The sequence below is a fragment of the Podarcis vaucheri genome, assembly GCF_965113315.1.
Source record: "Podarcis vaucheri genome assembly, chromosome: 3".
Classification (NCBI taxonomy): Eukaryota; Metazoa; Chordata; class Lepidosauria; order Squamata; family Lacertidae; genus Podarcis; species Podarcis vaucheri.
Genome location: NC_138761.1, coordinates 119,917,364 through 119,940,329, shown reverse-complemented (window position 1 = coordinate 119,940,329; position 22,966 = coordinate 119,917,364). Strand labels below are relative to the sequence as shown.

At 39.7% G+C, this 22,966-nt stretch overlaps 1 protein-coding gene across 2 annotated transcripts in view; it reads right to left on the bottom strand.

Annotated features, from left to right (window-relative positions):
- MATR3 (matrin 3) overlaps positions 1-21,522 on the bottom strand; it is a 32,077-nt gene extending 10,555 nt beyond the window's left edge. The window contains exons 1-6 of one of the 2 annotated variants that reach the window (XM_082216332.1): positions 21,325-21,522; positions 14,398-14,497; positions 10,340-11,394; positions 5,093-5,154; positions 3,552-3,593; positions 1,980-2,074 (exon numbers count right to left, since the gene is read on the bottom strand). In XM_082216332.1, the coding sequence (XP_082072458.1) occupies positions 1,980-2,074; positions 3,552-3,593; positions 5,093-5,154; positions 10,340-11,233 (1,093 nt within the window). In that variant the 5' untranslated portion in view covers positions 11,234-11,394; positions 14,398-14,497; positions 21,325-21,522. The remainder of the gene's footprint in view (positions 1-1,979; positions 2,075-3,551; positions 3,594-5,092; positions 5,155-10,339; positions 11,395-14,397; positions 14,498-21,324) is intronic. The other variant, XM_082216333.1, reaches the window with a different exon arrangement.
- Positions 21,523-22,966: the final 1,444 nt, after the last annotated feature.

Genomic DNA, 22,966 nt, shown 5'->3' with positions numbered 1-22,966 from the left:
GGTAAGCCTCTCACTGCTCTTTGACAGTTTGCTTTATAGTACTGTTAAGGATTTCTTGAGATTCCCAATTTCTGACTTCTGATGTCCTAAGCACACCCAGCCCCCAATGAGGAAACATTATTGGAAATTGTATTCTTTATTGGCAAAGCACTTGACTGCATCAGCTCCTATGGTGCAAGAATTACATGCACCATTCCTACTAAATAGCTAATTCTTCAAACTTTTGCTGATCTGGACAGTTGGAGTAACAGTGCTAGCATGCCTCCATCAGCACATTAAAAATGCCTCTCTTCTGAGGCAGTGGGTGCAAGCAACCATCAACTTCTCCTGTGTGGCAGCTCCAGTTGCTCCTGTTGCTTTATGTCCCTTGTTGTCCTTTGAGACAGTGGGAAAGGAGATGGAGGAGATTCTAATGGCCCAACTCTCTCTGGTCTGTCTCTTCAATCGATGCGCTATTCTGCAACTCAGGATGCGCCTGCGCAACATCCTGTTGGGAATCTGCACACGTGCAGCTACACACACAGAGTCAATTAGGGTTTGGCTGACAGCCAAGGCAATGTGAAGGAGCAAGTCTGCCTGGTGATACAGAGGCATGGAGACAGCTCCACGATTGGTCAAGCTCTCTCACAGGAATAATGATTAATGGCCTACTAACTGGAATGTGTGTTAGTATGAGTTCGAGTGCAGGAGTTGTGAGTCATGTATGAGAGAAAGCTAGCTAAAGATCCGTGTTCTGTTCTGTTCCTGTAAATAGTCCACTGTATATAATAAACACCTAACTACAAGTTCCTGGTTCCTGCTTTGTCTATCCTGTCTGCAGCCAAGTTGCCAATTGCTTTCGTGAATTCTGCACTTACCGTATTTTTCGCTCTATAACACGCAGATTTTTTCTCCTAAAAAGGAAGGGGAAATGTCTGTGCGTGTTATGCAGCGAATGTGTGGTCTCTGGAGCCGAAAAATAAGGCAAAAATCAAACCGCGCTTCAGGGAGAAGGGAGCTCCGTGAGACAGGAAGTTGCTGCTTTCCTGCATTCTGCCTCAGGGTCTTACTGCCCTCCCTGCTCTGTTTCGTTGCTGTGTTTGCTCAAACGGAACAAAGAGCAGGGAAAGCCCCTCCCCTCCAGGCAAGTAGAGGGGGAAGCAGAGCGTCGCTCTATCCTCTCCCTGCTCCGGAGGGAACAATGTATGTGAAGGGAAGAGAGATTACAGGTTCGGCTTAAAATTCTGATTTGACTTCCTGCTTTTTGTTTTTGGAGACACACAGCATTCAAATATGCTTTCTTCCATTTAAAAGGATGAAATCCTTAAACAGTGGCTGGCTTGTGTGGGTGGGTGGGGGGAAACTTTTGCCTTCCTTTCCTCACGTTATAGCCCTCTTCTGCATTCTTAGCCTTCTGTGTTTTTCCTTCCCTCCCCACTTAAAATGTGGTTACAAAGCATGGATCCACATGGATCCTCAGGATCTTTGCATTGGGTCACCCCAAATTCACCATCAGAGCACATGTCTGTGGCCACAGCATGAAGCACAAAAATGATACGTCCACTGTTTCATTCAGAATATTTTTTCCCTTGTTTTCCTCCTCTAAAAACGATGTGCGTGTTATGGTCAGGTGCGTGTTATAGAGCGAAAAATACGGTACTCTGCTAGGTCTGGCGAAGGTCCTGCAACTAGTCAGAAAGTTGTGAAACACCAATAGGTTTTGTCAATAGTCCCCACCTTCTCTTCCCCCATCTCTGACTGCCCAGCCTTGTCCTCTTTCCTCTGCTTCAAGGGTGGCATAGAACCACGCAAATCACTGGCGCCTTCCCCAGATCCTCCTCCTGCCCCCATGCCCGTCGTTTGGACTCTTGCTTATCCCTGACACTTGGATCTTAAGACATTTGCACAGCACAATTCCCTACTGACCAGCAAAGCATACTATATATAGCCAGGAGCTACAAGTTTAAGAGTCCACTTCAAGATGCATTTCATAATATTACCTCTTGCTGGTGGCCCTCCCAGATGAAATGGTGGCGGTGGCGGCCCCAGAATTCCCGGGGCAGGATTTGTTGACTGCAACATAAACGGATCACCCCTGGAAGTTCACACACACAAAAATGAATCCACATTAACCTTCAAATAAAATAAAATATTTACATAATCTTCAATCTAGTTTTGAATACAAATGCAAAGATGTCAGACTAAAAGTCAAAAGGAGGCGAGCTGGAGTCCCACCACATCACAGTTTACTTTTATGTGCAGATAGTCGTGGGTATTTACTCTGCAGGCCTCTTCACACAAATTTCAGATAAGCTTGTAGCCAATACATTTACACATCACTTCTGACAGCGATATTCCTGCATGCAGTTTGTGTGGAAACGTTCTAACAGGGGATATTAAAAACATTCCACTAGACTGAATACTGTTCCGTGAGGATTACTGGCATTACTAGAGAAGCTGCAGAAAAGGATGTGATATGGACTGGGAGTAACATTTTGAATATCTGACAATTTTAACTCTTCTGATTGCTAAAAAGTGATCCAGTGCCTTTCAGCGGGGCAATGAAATCGAGCCATTCACAATTATGCTTGGTCTAGCAGCATCTATTTTTGACAGGATGTGTCCTGGCTAATTAACTCTAGGGTGAATGACATTACAGCCGGTAATTAGACCTGTGAGAAGACGTGCGTGTTGAACTCTCTCCCCCTAAAAGCCACCTCTGCTGATTCAGGAGTGTACTGTAAATGTCAAGGGAGGATTTCACGGGGCTTTCCCACAGATTTTCCTGAGGAGTGTGTTTGTGGAGAAAACCACATACATGGCTGCTGCTGCTCAGATGGAAAATGCTGCAATGTATTCAAATTTTGCAAGGTGCTGGCATTATTATGCCATGTAGATGCAGACTTTAAGGCGGAAGTGGGGAAACCAAACCTCCAATGGGTCTACCATGAGTAAAATGTAGTTGAATCCCACCTAAGTGGCTTAGGGTGGAATTCAATGTAGAATATTGTTTTGCCAGCGCAAGCATTTCAGCTTACAGTGGTGCCTCGCAAGACGGAAAACTCGCTAGACGAAAGAGTTTTCCGTTTTGGAGGTGCGTCGCAAAACGAATCTCCTATGGGCTTGCTTCGCAAGACGACAATGTCTTGCGAGTTCCTGCTGGTTCCCCCCTTTTTTCCAAGCCGCTAAGCCGCTTATCAGCTGATCCGATCAGCAGATAAGCCACTAAAAGCCGCTAAAAGCGCTGATCCGCTAATCCTTCAATGGGCTTCCTTTGCAAGACGAAAAAACCGCTAGACGAAGAGAAGCACAGAACGGATTCTTTTCGTCTTGCGAGGCACCACTGTACTTGAGGGAATGATATCCCCCTTCCATTCCATGTGTGCTGTTCTGGAAATATACTCCCCACTGTACTGCTCAGGTTCAAGCTAAGTAGATCATTTTCTAATCACCTAGCACTGAACCTCAGTACTATACTAGGAAACTACTCAACTAGCTCCAGAGCTCATCTGTATCATGGTATTGAGAGAAGCTGTAAACTTGTTTCCTTCTACTTGGTAGTTTTTACTTACATTCCAGGTCCAGAATCACTTTCAGGGTTCCATTCAGGATAGCTTTAAAGGAAAACAAAGTCTGTAAGATCATTGTCTGCAACTCATATTGTGGCTGGAGAGATACTATGCATATATTTTCCACCTTAGCACATAATTTTTTTTAAAAAAAATGTATTCAGAGAATAAAAAACCTCAGCATTATTAACCTTAGATAGATTATACCCAATAGTGTCCCTTTGTTGATTAAAGGTTCCTGTATAGCAGCTTTCATGAACAGAAAGAGTAAGAAAATTTCAGATTATTCCTTCTTTATCCTCTCAAATTTGCTCCAGAGGGCTTGGGAATAATTTTGCTGATGGAACAGAGGCTACTGGAAAGGGGGAATTTGTGAACCTTGCAACCCCTCCTTCCATTCGTGGAAGTCTCCACTGGCTCAAAGAGGCTCCTGTCACTAGAAAGGAACGGTTAGAATATATCTGAAAGTCATATATATAAAACATATCTGAACTGATGAAACCTATCAGGTAATGTGAAACCAAATGGCCACTACAATCCACCTTTAGCTTCCAGAATCCAATGCATACATACCTGGAAGTGAGTTCTGTGGATATTGCAATAATGTAAGCTATTCTGAACACTGTATACCATTTGAACCTGAATTGTACATTTGCTTACATCAATACCACATCTCAACGCACCCTGAGATTGTATGACAGAATACTCAAATTCACTTTTAGTCTGGTGAAAACTGATGAGGAGACTTGGGAGATTTATAAAATGAACTATTATCCATGAGAGAATTATATTAAGAGTATGGAGAGAAATTATTCCCACATACTCAACATGTTAAAACTTTGGGTCATGCAATTACAACCGATTTGCAGCAGGTTTCACGTCAATGTATTTTCCCCTTAACATTAATCTATAACACTGATTGCCATGGAATATTTTCAGTCGCCAATATAGATGGCTTTAAAGAAGAGTGGTTTAACAAGGTATGGAGCGAGATCCAATTTTGCACCAGCAGTTGGGACATGACCTCCTTGTCTCCCATCTGCAGTTCCCCAACTCTCCACAGCAGATTTCAGAGGCACATGGGAAAGGAAGGATATGGGAAGTCCGTTGTGTAAGCAGGCTGTCATACCTGGCTATCACCTGTAAAATGTTTATAAGTCAGGTGAAGAGCCCCAAGTCCATAGCCAACTATCCACATTTCTTTGTGCTATTAATATGGACCTCACCCCCAAATAGTTAGTTATGTAGATGTCAGTCAGATGTGAAGGTTGGGGCTTTTTATGCAGCTACTGTATTGCTTTGCCAAAAATGTCAGTATAATATCCTACAAAAGATAAATGGCTTCATGGAATGTTTCAAACAAATCTAAAATAGTACGCCAAGTGTCAGCTTGAAGATGTGATCTATTCTTGTTTGTTGCTGGAACAGTTTGAATAAGCTAATTGTTTTCAAACTTTGTATATTGTAACTTTGAAGTTTCCTGAAACAAATATACATTGCAATTACAATGAAAAAGGGACGTTTAAAATCATTTAGATCCATACATTTCCAGGAGAAGTTGACAACGTCGACTGTGTGTTGCTCCATTGATATGCTGGTTCCACTCCTGCAGCAAAAGTACAAAGTCAAAATTATCGACAACAAAGTTATTTTAAAACTTACTTCAAACACCTAGAGAATCATTTGCAAGTCAACCAAATTCTCACGTGTAAGTGAATGAATGCCTTTATCTTAGAAGACTTGTATCATGATCAAAAGGGTACCAAAAGTGTCATCCAAACAATGACAATCAGAACTGCAGTGTATTCTGGAAAAAGTGTAAACCTGAGCGTTAAATCAGCCATCTAACTATGCAATCCTATCCATGTATTCTCTGAAGTAAGAGTTCAGTGGTGCTTATGCCCAGGTAAGTGCACAAAAGAACCTAACTTTTATGTCCCTCTTTTTGACATTCAAACATCAGATTAGTTTGTATCCAACTGTAGCTTTGTGCCAGTGGGAAACACGTTAGGCAGCCAATTCACATCGTATGTGCTGCAACTCTCTGATAATAGTATCAGATACTGTTACAGAGGGTCCCCAACTCTTTAAGGGCAGATTTTCAGGAGACAAGGGCAGCTGTAGTGGGTGAATGGGAAATACTGAATGAAACTCATTGTGTGTAAACTGAAGTTATTCCCCACTTGTGCAAAGCCACTATTGGATGGAACCTACTGCTTATGAGTTTTGCATTCTAATGATTACAAAAAGTTGGAAAAGGAGCTATCAGGATATAAAATAGAAGAACCCACATTCTGGCCATCCTTAACAGACTTTGATGCAGCATACCTGAAGGTACATTTAGAAGTTGTTAAAACATGTTTTCAATGCAAGTCTAAAAGAAGGCTGCCTTTTGTTGGTGTAAAATGCTTCTGCAAAAGTACATTTCCACTAAGATAAATAAAGGTAAAGGTACCCCTGACCGTTAGGTCCAGTCACAAACGACTTTGGGGTTGTGAGCTCATCTCACTCCATAGGCTGAGGGAGCCGGCGTTTGTCCACAGACAGCTTCTGGGCCACGTGGCCAGCATGACTAAGCCGCTTCTGGCGAACCAGAGCAGCGCACGGAAATGCCGGTTACCTTCTTGCCTATTTATCTACTTGCACTTGATGTGCTTTCGAACTGCTAGGTGGGCCGGAGCTGGGACCGAACAACGGGAGCTCACCCCGTAGTGGGGATTCGAACCGCTGACCTTCCGATCAGCAAGCCCTAAGCTCAGTTGTTTAGACCACAGTGCGACCAGCATTCCTACTAAGATAAATAGTTTGCTGCATTTCCAGGCTGGGGAGGAACAACCGAATACGGTGGCTGCTGCACAGAAAAATACTTTTAGGAGAAGAAGGAATAGAGATGCAAGAGGGCACATTCCTTTCATTATTTTCAAGACTCTGCTAATAAGATAGCATGCCTTATTTTGTGTTGTATCATTCAGAAGACCAGCTTGTAATGAAAAGGAGAAAGAATCACATATACTAATCATGCTTTAACATTACCCAGTTCCTTAACTATCTTTTAATCCCCGTTTAACATTAAAGACTAACACAGTTAACTATAGGTAAGTGACCAGGAATGATATTACCGTATTTATGCGAATGCAACGCACCACTGAATGTAATTTGCACCTAAATTTTCAAAAACCTTGAAACCAAAGAAGTATTTGCTGGCAAATGTAAATGTGGCTTCAAATCTAATGTACACCCTAATTTTCGTGATTTAATTGGCCAAAAAAATGTGAGTATTGCATTTGAGTAAATATGGCAACTATCTAGATAGGTCTATGGCAGGGGTCACCAACTTGAGAAGTGGCATAAAGTACAATACCGGCCCCTGCAAACCATAGGCCTTGTTTTTTAAGACATTTGCAATCTATGGCAGATTCATGAAAAGCAATGTGCTACAGATTCATGGGTACAATTTCTCATATTCAATGTTGTTGTTTTTGCGATCATAAGGCATTTAATATATACACTTTAAAATACAGAAGGCCTACTACATCTTATAATTTTACACACAATTTACGGTGAAAGGACGTCAACACTTGGTTCCCATATAAAACAGGATACCCCGCCCAGCTGCATCAACGCCAGCATTCAACAGACTGCCAGACATTTGTGTCTGATTACCAAGCAGAGGATCCTGAGTAAATGGGAGTTTTCCTGGTTCTTTCTCCAATTTGATAAAGCACTCCTGACTAACCCCACTACAGATTATATTAGCAGCGACATTTGATTAACAGAGATAAGGAATAATTAACTGTTACTTCCCACCTCTCCCTCCCCCCCCCAAAAGATAAAACATTCTTCAACAGCCACAGCCTTTTCCCACTAATGCATAAGTACCATATTTTTCGCTCTATAAGATGCACCAGACCACAAGACGCACCTAGTTTTTGGAGGAGGAAAACAAGAAAAAAAATATTCTGAATCTCAGAAGCCAGAACAGCAAGAGGGATCGCTGCACAGTGAAAGCAGCGATCCCTCTTGCTGTTCTGGCTTCTGGGATAGCTGCGCAGCCTGCATTCACTTCATAAGATGCACACACATTTCCCCTTACTTTTTAGGAGGGAAAAAGTGAGTCTTATAGAGCAAAAAATACGGTAGTTCATCTGTTTGAAACAGTTGAAGCTTTTCTTACTCTAATTTAAATATCCCAAACTCTACACATAATTTTTTTTCAGACAAACCAAGCTGTTGAGTGTCAAAACCTATTCATTCCAGATTCCCAAATCCTGCTTACTAAATTATTATTATTATTATTATTATTAATTTTGTATACCATCGTCATCCGAAGGTCACAGGGTGGTTCACAGCATAAAAATACACAGTAAAACCACAGAATACCTAATAAAAAGCTTTCTTCAAATAAAAGTTGTTTCAATACTGCACTGTTCAGGACTTAGAAACTCAAATATTTAAATCCCAAGCCTGAAACACTAGAGCTTTTGTGTGTGTGTGTGTGTGTGTGTCTAACATCTGAAATTACAGCAAGATGTTTCTTCTAGTCAGAACAAGTATAAACAAGAAGTTGTCTGCTGAAGTGTGCAACTAGACATGACTGGTGACATCCATCTAAATCATACTTTGAAATCAATGGCCCAGAGCCCAACGATTTCAGCAAGTCTACTCTGAGTATGACTAACACTGGATATCACTCAATAGACAGACAACTTGACACACACACACACACCAGACACAAAGGGGTGTGTGGGTGTGCATGCTTATCTTATGAATGGGGAAGGGGAGCCCTGATGAAAACTGTCCACAATGACAAGATAGCACTTCAGCAAATAAAGTGCTGGGTGGGAGGATAATTAATTCCCCTCTTCCAGCTATCATATGTAATCTGGCCCCATGGCAGGCACGCCTGGAAGCTTGGCTATGTGTTTTTAGCTAGATCAGTCTCAAATAGATTTACTGTATTGTCAGTGGGTTGTTTTTTTAAGATGACAAATACAGCACTTAAAAAACCTAATTCATGGCATGCATGTATTAGGAAATTTCCCATAATTTCACATGCTGATTGCATAAGTGCTTCCATTTACAAAGTTAACTTTAAACTTCCAGAAAAGAGACAACAACAACAAATTAAATTTGTATACTGCCCTATACCCACAGGTATATAGCGGGTCTAACATAACCTATGTTAGAAGATTTCCCCCTTAAAATGTGTCCCTCTCCTCAGCAGAACTGCTTGCACAAAGGAACAAAAGTGGCAATGTAGCTCTTAATTTTAACAATACAAAGGTGTTTTAACATGCATTTTGTCTTTCAATGAGATACAAATTTTATAACGCAAGTTTTCTTCAGTTGAGAACAAATTGTACTGCATATTGATTTCTGTCTCCTCAACTTTTAGCAACATCTTTCCATTAAGGTTTTTGTTTTTTAATCAGTCCTATAAAAGCTTTAACTGCTTTAAACATTTAACAATTAGCTGAATTCTGCATGTAGAGTTCAGAATGTATAACCTTTGAATCAATCAGTGAATATACACTGTAATGAAATTATAGACTTTAATATGCTGAAGAGAAATAGATGTTTTGAGGAAAAGAGCTTTTGTCCAGAAGAGTAGGTTTAAGTGCACAATGGAACATCACAAAATGCCATTTTAAGATATTTTCTGTTCCTAGGGTTTTAAATAACTGCATCCTTTAAACTTCTGTAGATCTGAGATTCACCTCAGTGTAACCCATAAAGACTTCAAATTAGGTATTGTTGGTAAGAAAAAAAATGTGAATTTTGATATGTAGATAATCAAACAGTAAATAAGATGAGAAAATACATTTCATTTTTTCACTATTGCTAAAACAGATTTGTTTCATAAAGGTATTTTCTGAGAATAAAATTAGTGACAACCCAATGAAACCAACTTAAGAACACAATGTGCATGCTTACCTGGAATTCTACGCATCATGCTTTAAAAAATAAAAGCAAGGACAGTATCCAATTGACAAATAGATGACTAGTTTGTAAAACAGAAAATCTGAATTCAGCTACACTAGGACACTTGCTATTTTGTTCAAGAACCTAATTACGAAGAATGAAGTTGGATCAAAATTTTAATAAGGAACTAATCTTATAAGTAGAGAATGCCAACAAGAGCATGATATAGCACAGCAGCAGACTGATGTTTCTGAGATTTTAAAAAGGGATAGATGCAATATGTAATAATAAAAAGTGACTTTGAAGTGTTTAAGAAGGTTGTGAAAGGGGAGGAAAAAATGAGAAGTCTCAGACACAGTATGAAAACAGTTTTTAAAGTGACTTTTAAAAAGAATGAACTCATTTAAAAATGTGAGCTGCAATCCTATAATTCTTTTCAAGGACTCTACATTAAGCTTTCTGGCTGGCCATGGACAAGAGGGGAAAAAGCAGAGTTGTGCAAGGACATATCTTAACTACAAATCAATCAGCAATCAAGACAGATGGGAAGGAATGCTGAATCTAGCCTCTTGAATAACTGCAAACCAAAACGAAAAACCTCTGCACCAAATTAAGTTAAGAGACTATGCAGATGCAAAATATAAAATAGACTAGATGATAACTGCCCTGCAGTTAAGCCATATGGGTGAAACAAATATTAATGTAAAGCCCTGGTTTAATGTGTTTGCTAATGACGCCCTGAAAATAAACCATGTATCAAACTCTTTTGAGTCCTTTGTGCGAGTCATCAGAACATAGAAACTGAGGCAAAGAAACAAGCAACAGGGACTACAAAGTAAAGAAAAATAAGCATCTGATGCTTAACTCACCTTATTGGAATGAACAGGCAAATCACAGATAGAGCACAGATGGGGATAGACCTTCGGTAAGAGTCCATGGAAGTCTTCAACATTGCTATCTGGAGGAGCACCTCTCTTTTTCTCAAAGAGAGATCTCTCAGGGCCGCGACCCATCCTCTCATACTCACTGTCAAATTTACGATACTTATGCGAGGGTTCACCATAATAAGAGTCATCCCTATACCTTTCTCCATCTCTTAAACTGTCATCTTCATAATCCATTCTGTCATAAACAGACTCTTGAGAACGACTTCCATGATCATAGTCAACCACTCGGTTGAGACTAGAACCACGATCATCAAAGCTATCTCTTCTAAAATGCCTTTTCTCTTCCCAATCATCCCTAGGAACTCTGTAGGGTGGATCCCGTGCAGCTGATCTGCCATCTCTACCATAACTCAGTGAAGGGCCTTCTTCAGCTCTCCTCCTTTTAAGTTGCAGAAGTATTTGAGGCAAGTTTTCAGGAGTGATCTTGTCCTCAGGGTAACGACTCAGTTCATCTAAGTCTCTAGCAGACAGACCAAAGCTGGCCAGAATGTTAGTGGCCTGCTCGGCATCTCCGCGGTGCTGAGAAGGCAGAGAGAGTGGGCCTCTACTTCCAATGTTAAATATAGACTGTAAGGCATGGGAAGATGTACTAGCAGAAGACAGTGCACTATGAGATCCTTGTTGATTCAATGAAGAACTCATTCCAAGATTCATTAAGCTAGCAAGGCGTGCAGTACCCTGGTTCATCCTTCCAAGAGATGCTGGCACACTTAAAGACTGAGTAGCAGCAGCAAGAAGGCCTATTCCTGCAGACAGGTCACGTCCATGACCTTGGGAATCCCTACTTAGAGATGACTGGTGGAACGACTTGGACATTGCTGAACTATAGATTGTCTATTATGGATCAAACGTTAGAGATGTCTGAAAAGAAAGCTCACACTAGAAAGCTAGGTAAACTTCACTTCAAAAAGGTAACGCCAAGAAAAGGGATCAATAATGACTGTAGATCTTCTTCAAGCTGAGAACACCAGACAAGTCTGTAGAAAAACAAGCAGTTTTAGTCATAAATCCCTTTATGAAGATGCAGTTTTAAAATGTATGCATCATGTTGATCTAAAACCAATTTAAGATCTTACATGGTTTTTATTATGTAACGTCAACAGACTGAAGATGCAACCCAGAACCCTATTATACATAGCCCTCAGGTGAAAATCTAGCTTTCCCCCCCAGATAAGCACCAATTGTTGCCAATCAATGTGCACTTTTGTTTTGATGAGAAATTGTTTTCAAGCACTGGTTGTACAGAACCGTCTGTTTTCAAGCCCCCTATTGAATAGCAGGGTGCATACATCTTATGTTACTGCTCTGGATTCCAGGAAAAAGACAATACACCAGTCATGGAACCAAGAAATGTAACTCAAATTGTCGAACATTAAGCCTATAGAGGAAATGATAGCAGGAACTTAGGAGTGGCTGATATCTGGACATGTGTCTAATGAAAGAGTTACTAAGTGAGACCAAATAATTTACACTCAGTAGAACTGAATTAGTACTATAAGATTTGTGAAGGAAAACAGGTTTAAAGTTTGGTAGAAGCACACAAGACCTCTCATTCAAGTAATAGTTTATATGTTGTTAGTACCACATATGAACTGTACCTGCATGTTTTTAACATTACATTGTGAACATGGCACATTAGTCTGCGCTAAGATTTCAAGCTAACCAAGACCAGACCTCATTAATACTTGAATTGGGAAACTACAATTTTGTTTAAAGAAGAGAAATGCTATGGCACTATTCCAATCAAGCAAGTTGTTCAACTGTTATCTTTCAGATGAGACTCGACTGTAAGCTATAGCCACAGGTGGTAGTAAGTTTCCCATGGCATGACTATTCTTTTAACAAGCCCTTTTTTATTCTTGCACTGCTTATCTAGGTCTTCCTATGCCAACAGTGAACATTAAGAAGCCCACGTGTCTCTCTACAAAGTCATCTTAAAAGAAGAGAAGAGCTCATGAGATTTTTCTAAAGTACCCAAGAGTGAAAGTTTTATAAACTTCCACAGAAAACTGAGGCCTCAAGTTACTCAGGCACTTCCGAAAATCCCACTAACTGCAGTCTTATAATACTCAGTATTCTACCTACAGAGGAATGGTTTAGGGATGGGCAGAAGACTAATGAATGTTTTCCATGGTCAGTTCTCCAATTAGCAGGGAAAGATGAAAAAAAACCTTCAGGCAAGTTTTAATGAAATGTTCATTTTCTTAGAATTACCTATTATGTTTCAGTTATAAATGAAAATGTTTTACTAAAGATCTGATTAACTTTGATAGTGTTAAGACGCTAAACCATATAGATGGATATTTATATTGCCTGAAAACCTGTATTACATGCACACTTTTATCACCTGCGAAGAGATAGCACAGGGGCTATTTTAACACACAGCTCTCAAACACTGTGATGCAAATGGTTACTTCTCGTTAACTGATTACCAGTTGTGTCACTATTATAGTAATGAGAATTTTCACTGTAACGTCCAGTTACATTTTGTCAAATTGAGTACCATGTGGGTGGGGAACAATTGAAAAGCATTGATGCAAGTGTAGAAGGATGGTCCAGATATTGCAAGTGCAGAGCAGATGTCAACAGAAGTAGAAGAGAGAGCAAATGTCAAGTGAAAAGAATACCATCCATACCAGTGGCAAAACAGAAAGAATTTCTGAGCAAAATGGTATTCTAACAAGTGTGCATGAGGTGCTGGCAATCTCATGCTCAGCAACAGCATCACACACAGTTTGAACAAGAACTTTCGTTGATCACAAGAAAAAGTTTTTCAGGCTTGTAAACAACCACTCACTCCCAGACTAGTTGGTGCCAGCCACAGTAGATGAATTAAAAAGATCACTACCAAGCCCAGTTAGCGTTCTGTACTTATGTGGATTATATAGCCAGCACCTTCCCTTGCAGAAGCAAAGCAACTGCTTGTCTTTCAGATTCTGTTACCTGCGATGGCAGAGGTCAGTTGGAATATTTGTAATTTAATAGCTCACCACCTAACTTCCCAGAATCCTGCTTGATCTGAGACTTAAGTCATCAGCAAAGGTTAGTAAATAACTATAGGTTGTAGGCAACTAACCTCTACTCAGAGTAGAACTATTGAAATTTATGAACCCAAGTTAGTCATGGCCATTAATCTCATTGGGTCATTTACTCTGAGTACATATTAGTTGACTACAACCCTATTAATTTAATGTATAGAGCTGTCTGTAGTTAACAAACCGGCTAGAATCAAAGAAAGGGGCCTAAATCATGATTTTTAAAAATCCACACATTTCATCTTTGTAGATGTGCATGGGTCATCTAAAGTTATACAGTGACGTAGGAAGGCTCTGCAGATACATAGGTGCCCTGGTACTGCAAGATTTATTCAGACAGAACCTTGAATTAGAAACAGATGCTGGGACATTGCACTACAAGGCCTGACTTGCATTAAGCCCCGGAGGGTGCAGTGGACCTGCAAAGCCCTACTACCAAAGGCTCTTTTTGATAAAATGTAAACAGGCTCGTTTGGAAGAAAGGTGAGAGTAACCATAGAAGCCTGATATTCAAGCTCAGTCATAAAGGAAAGGGATGTCAACCTTTAGATTCAAAGACATGAAATAAACAAACTTATTTTAAAACAGTGCAAGTCTGAGCCAATAAGCACTTTTTCAGGTGTTTCAGCAGGCTGGATTTTCTATGTGTTCCTCTTTCTGTGGTGTGGATGACTACCTCTTTGAAATTACTTCAAGGTAGAAACACTGCCAATTGTGTGTTTTTCTTTGATTTTTACTTTTGCAACCCCAGAACAGTTCCTTAAAGGCCTAAAATAAGAACATTATACGGATTCTGAGAAGTATTTTCAAGTCCACATATAAATGGGCAGACTTATTTGCAAGGCTGGTTATGTTCCTTACAAAATTCAGAACTCTACACCTCTGATTTGAGTTAGCTGTTGAAGGTTTTGGACAGTATCAGACCCAGGAGCATCTGAAGAGTACCTCCTGACAGAGTTGGGCTGGACAGCAGATGGTTTCACTGCACAGCCTGGTTTCCACACAAGGAGCGACTGCTCAGGCTTATTATGAAAGCGATGTTAACCTACAAAGAAAAAGAAGATATGAGAGAAACAAGCCTTAAAAACAGAACACTAAAAAGAGGTAGTGCATTGACAGAAATTGAGTTGGGGAAGAGGGAATAGGGACAATAGGGACAATACCCCGATAGAAATAGGGCCAATGTTACTTCTTTGTAGTTCAGCTAACAGTGCAATCCTAACCATATCTTCTCAGAAGTTTGACTGAATTCAGTGGGGCTTGCTCCCAGGTAAGAAGAGTTGGAATACAGCCTAACTGTATTTTGAAACACATTAATGACTAAGGAATATAAACTAGAAAGAATTTAGGAAGATATCTTTAGCATTCTTATGGGTATTTCTTCTAGTACTCTAAAAACAGGAAGGAATGATAAGGCTATCAATGGATACTAGTCATACTGGCTTACGTACTTCAGTATCAGAGCAATCTCTCTGAATGCCAGGTGCTAGAGATCACAATGGGAGAGGACAATTGCACTCATGTCCTGGTTATGGGCTTCCCACAGGCACCTGGTTAGTCCCTGTGATAACAGAATGGTGGACTAGATGGGCCTCTGTCAAACCCAACACACTCCCTTGAGAAAGGAGCTGCTAAGCTTATGCCAGCATGTGATTTTCTCCACTTTTTCAAGTTTAGAATCTGATTCAACTTCTACAACGCAGTTTCACCATCTCATATGAACAGAAATCTTGAAGTAGTAGTAGTCCTTGAATCCCCAACGAATTTGAATACAGCTGCTGCTAAGGGGAAGCACTACAGGGTAAACTGCAAAAAATACTTGTCTTACAAGAGATGCAAGCTTTTATTGGAGTCTGTCAAAAACAAGTAATTAGAATTGTGATGAATCTACATGGCTCAGAGCATGCTGGGATGTGAATTCAGGCAGAGAAAGAGGCGAACACAAATAGGAGGCCAAATTCTCTCCCACATTGAATGAAAGTAGTCAGCTGCCAGTATTTAGGTACTCTTTTAGTTAAGTGTCACGACGGAACCTCACGCCATTTAAGCAGATCTGCAAGGGATGCAGAGAAACAAGATCTTCATGTGGTGATTCAGTCCCTCTATTAGAGAGATCTCTAAAAATATGTTTGAGAACATAAAATACACCATTGCCATCATCTAGCAAAGGATCTTGGAATAACATCACTAAATAGTTTTTAAGAACCTGAAAAAAGATGCATCACATAAGTGGGGCATTGCAAGTAGCTGCTAGAATAGAACTGGCTGAAAACTGGAAAGTGACAACTTCATAGGAGCAAAATGTACATAATAATATGAGAGAATTTAATTACAGGAAAATTTACATCTCAATGGAGTATGAGAGACAAAGATACATTATATATGGCATCATTTTATGTCTTATGCAAAAAGAAAAGAAAAAAGAGAGGAAATGCTCTTCAGAATACAGACTAACTTAATTTTGTCAGCCTTATATATTTTATCAAATCTTGCGTACTACCATAGGAGCCTATTTTTTAATTGTGCCCATTTTAAAATGGGAATTATCAGTTGAGGTTGTATCTTCTATATGTGATATGTCTCTGTGAAAAAGAAACTGCATTTCACATGCAAACACCTGAAGTTACAGCCATATTTTTTAACCATCACCATCTGTGAGTTGCAAATAATTTTATGCAAATGTTTGTAAGTTAAACATAATCAAGAACATTCAGTTCTTTCTTCATCTTTGGCACAGCCCTTTCAAAGGTGGTTCAGATCACCTTAAAAAAGAAACCAATAAAAACCAGCAGTAAAATAGTTAATATAAATAAAACCAGCAATTAAATTATGCTTAAAAGCCCAGCCCATAATCAGTTAAAATTAGATGCAAACAACCAGCTCTTTAGCATCCATTTAAAAACAATTGAGGTAGTAAAGTTCACTTCCTGCAGGAGCAAGTTCCATAATGAAGTAGTCAATAATGGTTAATATTCAGAATATCGATTTAACAGAACTGTAAAAAAGCCTTGTGCAGAGCAATTCTTGGCTTTTAGGCTGGAACCCTAGGGACAGCCTAAATACAAACTATTAAAAAAAAAACTACAGTAAAATAAGTGTGCAGATATAGTGCGTGTCTATTTCTACATTAAGCCCATGTATATATTTACCAAGAATTATGCAAGGGATTCTATTTGTGGTTAAATTAAAGACTTTATTTACTTCACAGATACCTCAGCCCCTTTAACAGAAAACTAAGGTAGTGATGAGTCTTAGCAAAAGTGGAGCCAGAATACGCTCACTGTGAAACAAGAGGGAGAGATCACCATGCTCTGGTGCAGTGTTCCCCAACCTTGGGCCTCCAGCTGTTTTTGGACTACAACTCCCATCATCCCTTGCTAGCAAGACAAGTGGTCAAGGATGATGGGAATTGTAGTCCAAAAACAGCTGGAGGCCCAAGGTTGGGAAACACTGCTCTGGTGAACTGCAACATATGCAGAAAGGCAACCGAAAAGAGACCTAAGAAGGGGCACCCCTCCCCTTGTAACTCAATTGGGACCTCCACAAGGCACAATATGCTTTGAGTGCCAGCTGGAAAACAAAAACACAAAACTGGTTGGGAGTAGAGGGCAGAAAGAATGGTTTGCTTGTAAGTATCCCTGAGCAGGCATATTCCTCTCAGGGTTTCAAGATACACAGTAGTAGATAGGTAGCCGTGTTGGTCTGCCATAGTCAAAATAAAAAAATTCTTTCCAGTAGCACCTTAAAGACCAACTAAGTTAGTTCTTGGTATGAGCTTTCGTGTGCATGCACACGAAAGCTCATACCAAGAACTAACTTAGTTGGTCTTTAAGGTGCTACTGGAAAGAATTTTTTTAAGATACACAGTAACATTCAGTGTATCCTCAACAATTCTTGGTATTTATTTGGCTCAATGAAAAAACAGATAAAGTAGTGCAGCCTCCTGATGAGGAAAATAAACAGATTTCCTAAGAAAATGATCCAATCATTCACTCGTATGCCCTCAAGCTCTCCACCCCAAACGTAATCTTGATCCTCCCACTTCTTTGACCCAATTCCTAATATGTAATTTGGTTTATTCAAATCTGTGAAGTATGGGTAACCAAATGATGACTCAAACCCAGCACCCTTGATAACCAAAAAACACAGATGTGAAAAGATGAAATCTGAAAAATTCCGAAAAAATGGCCTCTCCCCGCAAAAACAAAGGAAAAGTTGGACATTCTGGAGGAAGCTGTTGAGAAAAAAAAACCTTTAGATTTTTCAGAACAGAGTAACTTCTGATGACTCCTGAAGGAATGTCATTTGAGAATGTCAAGCGATAGTACTGCAGAATCATGGTTACAAGAATCTGCACAAGAAAAGAAACACTGAAAGTGGCAAAAAATAACAACCCTCAATGTAGCTGCAAGACAAACCTCAAACTGGCGCCAAATAGACTGAGTTGGAAAAATACTTTTTAGACCGTCTATTGAAATTTCAGATCCAGAATTCAGAGAATGCTTTGCTGAAATAGATTATGCTTGGGGAAAAAATATTGTCAAATCACATATATCAACGTGGTATTCTATTTTTATGCTGCACATCGTTTTGTTATACGTCCTCTGAAAGTTTAGTTGAGAAATATTTAAATAAGTAACGGGCACTTTTTGACCTTCAATTAGCACCAGTGTAAGGTTTGCCTCACAGTTGCAAGTGGCCTTGAATTTTATACACTGTACTGCCACTGCTTTCCTTAAAAAATACATAAGAGATAGGAGGAGCATCAGAGTTTTATTTCATCAAAGTGATACAATAGTAACATCCAGGTATAAAAGGCCAGGGGAGCAGTATGTACTCAGCATACAATAAAAACTACATAATGAAGCTGCCCAGACTTCTGTGAGAAGGGAATTCCACAGTTTAGGGGCTCCAACAGCGAAGGCCCTCTCTTGGACTGCTATGCACCCCAGACCTGGGCGGCAGAACTCCCAAGAAGGCCCTCTGAGGTGTTAAAAGAGGGATGGACGCAGTCAGATATTTGGGGTCTAAATTATTTAGGGCTTTAAGCACAAATGTGAGCACCGTGAATTGGACCTGGAAGCAAATTGTCAAAAAATGTGACTATTTTAAAACTGGAGTTAGATGAATTCCATCCTCAACCAGTAAAATTCAAGACAAATCAAGGCCAATATTAATAGCATTACTTTACTTTGGTATCTTTTGGTATGGAGTTTTTAGTGACATACTTATTGCATTTTGTATTGGCACAAGAAAGATCTGCAATTTAGATGGAAATGAACCCATGAACCAAAAGTGCTGGAGACAGTAAGCATATACTTAAGATAACACACCATAAGCCAAGGCATATTTATTCAGTGGTACTATTATTTTATTATTATATTTATTTATATTGTGCTTTTCCCCAGACTGGGACTCAAACTTTTCCATTCAATGGGATCTACCAGGACTTTTAAAATATTATTGAAATCAACATTTGATAAGTGAGATGATACCACATTAGATCTTTCCTCCCATCCCAACATGTTCATATCACATTATAAGTAGGCCTACAAGCTAGAAACAAAGTTTGATTCACCATAAAGGATCTAGGAGATTAAACTATTATATTTAATTTCTAAGAATGAAACACATTTTATTTTTAGATGCTCCATCTTCAAGAGCATCAACTTAGAAAAGCTATTCCTCCTGTGTGAGGAAAGGGAGAATGCAAATGACAAAGACAACACTAAGCATCAATTTTTAGAAACATGTCTATTAAAATGGTTAATATGTTGCCTGATTTAACCAGGGAACTTTTTTTAGCTGATTAATATTTAACCAATTCATCACTGCAACCAAAGATGTGGGGTGGAAAATAGCACCGCTGGAAATTTTTCATAAAATTTAACACAATGAGAACACACCCTAGAAATCAAATTTGGTTACTGTAATGGATGCAATACTAGTCAACTCAAAAACAAAGATGTAGAACTTTTTCAGGCCAAATCTATATTTATGCTCAAAGCTCTTCAGGGTTTGGAATGTTAATTTTCAGTGCTGCATTTAAAATATATATATAAATGTATGACAAGTGAACACTTTTATATTGTTATATCTTAATTTTCATTAGTGGGGCTTTCAAATATTTATACAGAATGTAAATTTAACAAGATTAACAGACGTTTTAGTTTACTATATGTAACTCAGACCTCTTATCAAGTATGGGCAACAGGGGGGAAAAATCCCAAAAGTCACACATCTCTGGTTGCAGTCCAAACAGATATTACAGATTGCTAGGAGAGTAATCAATCAACTCAAAATAGCCAAGCAGCTTTACATAAGCATGTTTTTCACGAAGAATCTGACAACATAATAATTTGCATGTATGAATGGTTGCCATTTTGATTTTAACAGTTTTCACGGGACATGTTGAGTATGCAAATGTATTTATAGATTTTTAAAATCTGCAGGAGGACTGCAAATATAGCTGACCAAGATTAATTCTCAACCAGATGGTGAATGTGTGACCAAACATCTGCTGTTTTTCTGGGCAATGGAAGAAACTAGAATGAAGAGAAAGGTTCTAGCTTGGGAAGCTAGCATGTGACAAAGTAGGATGTATACAATATTTTTTTTAAAAATGGTAGCGGGATGCATTATTTCACCTTGTAAGCTCCCACCTGCAGTCTTCAGTGTTTCGGTGCAGAAATAACTTGGCTATCTCAATGTCAATTAAAATGCATTTTACTAGGACTATTGTAAAACGTATACTATGCTACATTGGAGGACGGTGACTCAGTAAACACTGGCTCCTTTGTGAGCGGACTTAAGTTTGCTTGATAAAAACCCAGTTTACCATGCGTACTGCATGACAAAGAATCAATGGTACTCCTTGCTGCGAAGATGTGACAGCTTACAATTATTCAAATATTCCTCAGGCGTTAATATAGCTGAAAGCAGCAACTTCAAAATAATATCCGGGTCCTTTAATGATTACTTAGTTAAATATGTTAAGTTAAATTAACTGAAAACAGCTTGCAGATACTTAATTGGCTTAGGATTTTATTATTATTAATAATAATATTTTTTTATTTATACCCCGCCCTCCCCAGCCAAGGCCTTATGTTAAGGGATGAATTAATATGTTTAATTTCATAATGTTAAGATCTAAGGATGTTAATGTTTAAGTTAAATTTTAGAAGACCAGTGATTTGGAAAACCGTTAAAAGAATATACAATGAAATTCAACTAAGGGGAAGGGAGGAAGTCACTTAACAATGTTAATAAGTCTAATTTTCAATAAGGCTATGATTTATTTTGTTTGTCTTATGTGTTTGTTTATAATGTTGTGAAAACCAATAATTTTTTTTTGTAAAAAACAACAATATCCGGGTCCTTTGTGGATGGCGTTGGTAAGGGGACCCAGCAAAGAAACACTATGTGCGACCTTTACCTTTAACCAGTTCGCAGCAGCAGCAGCAACTAAACTGAAGACACCATTTTTAAGAGCTGCGAAATAGCTAGATTAGAAAGAGATACGAGAACTATCCCTAGCGAGAGAACAAAAAGGCTGCCAGAGGCGGAAACCAACGGATAAAAAAGGCATTTTCCGTCCAAGACCCGCGCATGCGCAACATGCCCGTCTCCGACTAGGCCCCATGGTTTGTCTCGCGCCCGCGCATGCGCACGACCACTCCTCAGGCCTCGGCGCCATGGCCTCCCCGGCCCGGCCCCAACACGCGCGGATTATTCTCCTCAGGTTATAGTATAACGCGCCCTTTCCCCACCCTCCGCCCGTCTTTCCAACGGTTCAGTTGGAACGGCGAGAGACGAAAACACCACTTTCTCGGCCTGACAGGAATAGGCACAGGCCGCTCACACCTCTCCTACCTCAGAAAGAAAGCGAGCCTCTCACGCATTTGCGGTCGTCACCACGAACGTAATGTGAGGGAAAGGGACCCCGCGTCCTTCAGAAAATAAAAAAAGACCCTCCACAAACGAAGCTGCGTAAGCGTCGCCCCCACAACGCTTGTATTACACCGCTAATCCGCCTAGCGCATGCGCCGCCCGGTCCGCGGGTAGCGACAGTTGTGCGCATGCGCTTCCCAAGCGCGAGAAGCTACGCACTTTAAACTGCTCCGCCCTCCGCGCCTATCGCGAGATGATAAAAGGTCCTCCCCCCCCCACTTTCCCGCAGTCTCACTTCCTCGTTCCTGAAAGGGTAAGGGGGATCACGTGGGGCTGATCACGTGTTGCCTTTTGTCTCCGCGGTTCAGGTTTCTCGGTTCATTCGCATTCAGAATAAGGCTTTGTGACACTTTGGGTGGTGCTAATATTACATTTCCTTAAATTATCAAGAGGGTGTCCTTTAACCCGACCTTTATATGTGCTTAAGCGGAAAGGAAGACCTTCTGTTTTCAGTCTTCCCCAGGATTGCAACTTTATTTTTATAAATTTTTTATTAGTTTTTCACAGTTTTTATGAACACAAACAATACACAATACAAATAAAAACAAACACACAAACAAACATGTATAATTTCATACCCCTTTTTCTTAAACCTTACTTCGCCGACTTCCCCATACCTCCCCTTTCTACATCCCGATTTCAAAAATTTATTTCAGCAAATCCTCACACTTAATTTTATCAAATTTTCCCTTTTGTTTTTTTCTTTTACTTAATCTTTTACAGCTGTAATCTTTTTTTTCTAAAACCACGACATTTTAACATTCCTTAATTTTACAATATTTTTTAAGGTACACTTTGAATTTCTTCCAATCTTCTTCCGCCGTCTCTTTCCCCTGGTCACGGATTCTGCCGGTCATTTCAGCCAGTCCCATATAGTCTATCACCTTCATATGCCATTCTTCCAGAGTGGGTAGATCTTGACAGGATTGCAGCTTTAAACAGGAATCTGAAAGGATATTGTTGTTGTTTAATTATTATTATTATTATTATTAATAATAATTAAATTATTGTATTAATAATTTCAATTCTAGACCACACTTCGTATGATGATTACAAGGCGGTTTACAATATAAAAGCACAAAAATACATACCGTCGTAACAAGCAAACTAACCCACCACCACCCAGATTAAAAGGCCATAGGTTGTTTAAGGCTTGGGAAAATCAGAGAAAGAGAATTGTAGAGTTGGAAGGGACAACAAAGGTCATCTAGTCCAACCCCCTGCAATGCAGGAATCTTTCTGCCCAATGGACCCTGAGATTAAGAATCTAGTGCAGGGGCCAGCAACCTTTTTCAGCCGTGGGCCAGTCCACCATGTGTACCACCACCGGACTGTATTTTGAAATAAAACTAAAAATGAATGAATTCCTATGCCCCACAAATAACCCAGAGATGCATTCTAAATAAAAGGACACATTCTACTCATGTAAAAACACGCTGATTCCCAGACTATCTGCGGGCCGGATTGAGAAGACCATTGGGCCAGATCCGGCCCACGGGCCTTAGTTTGCCTATCCCTGGTCTAGTGGTCTACTGACTGAGCTATCTCATCTACAGTAATTATT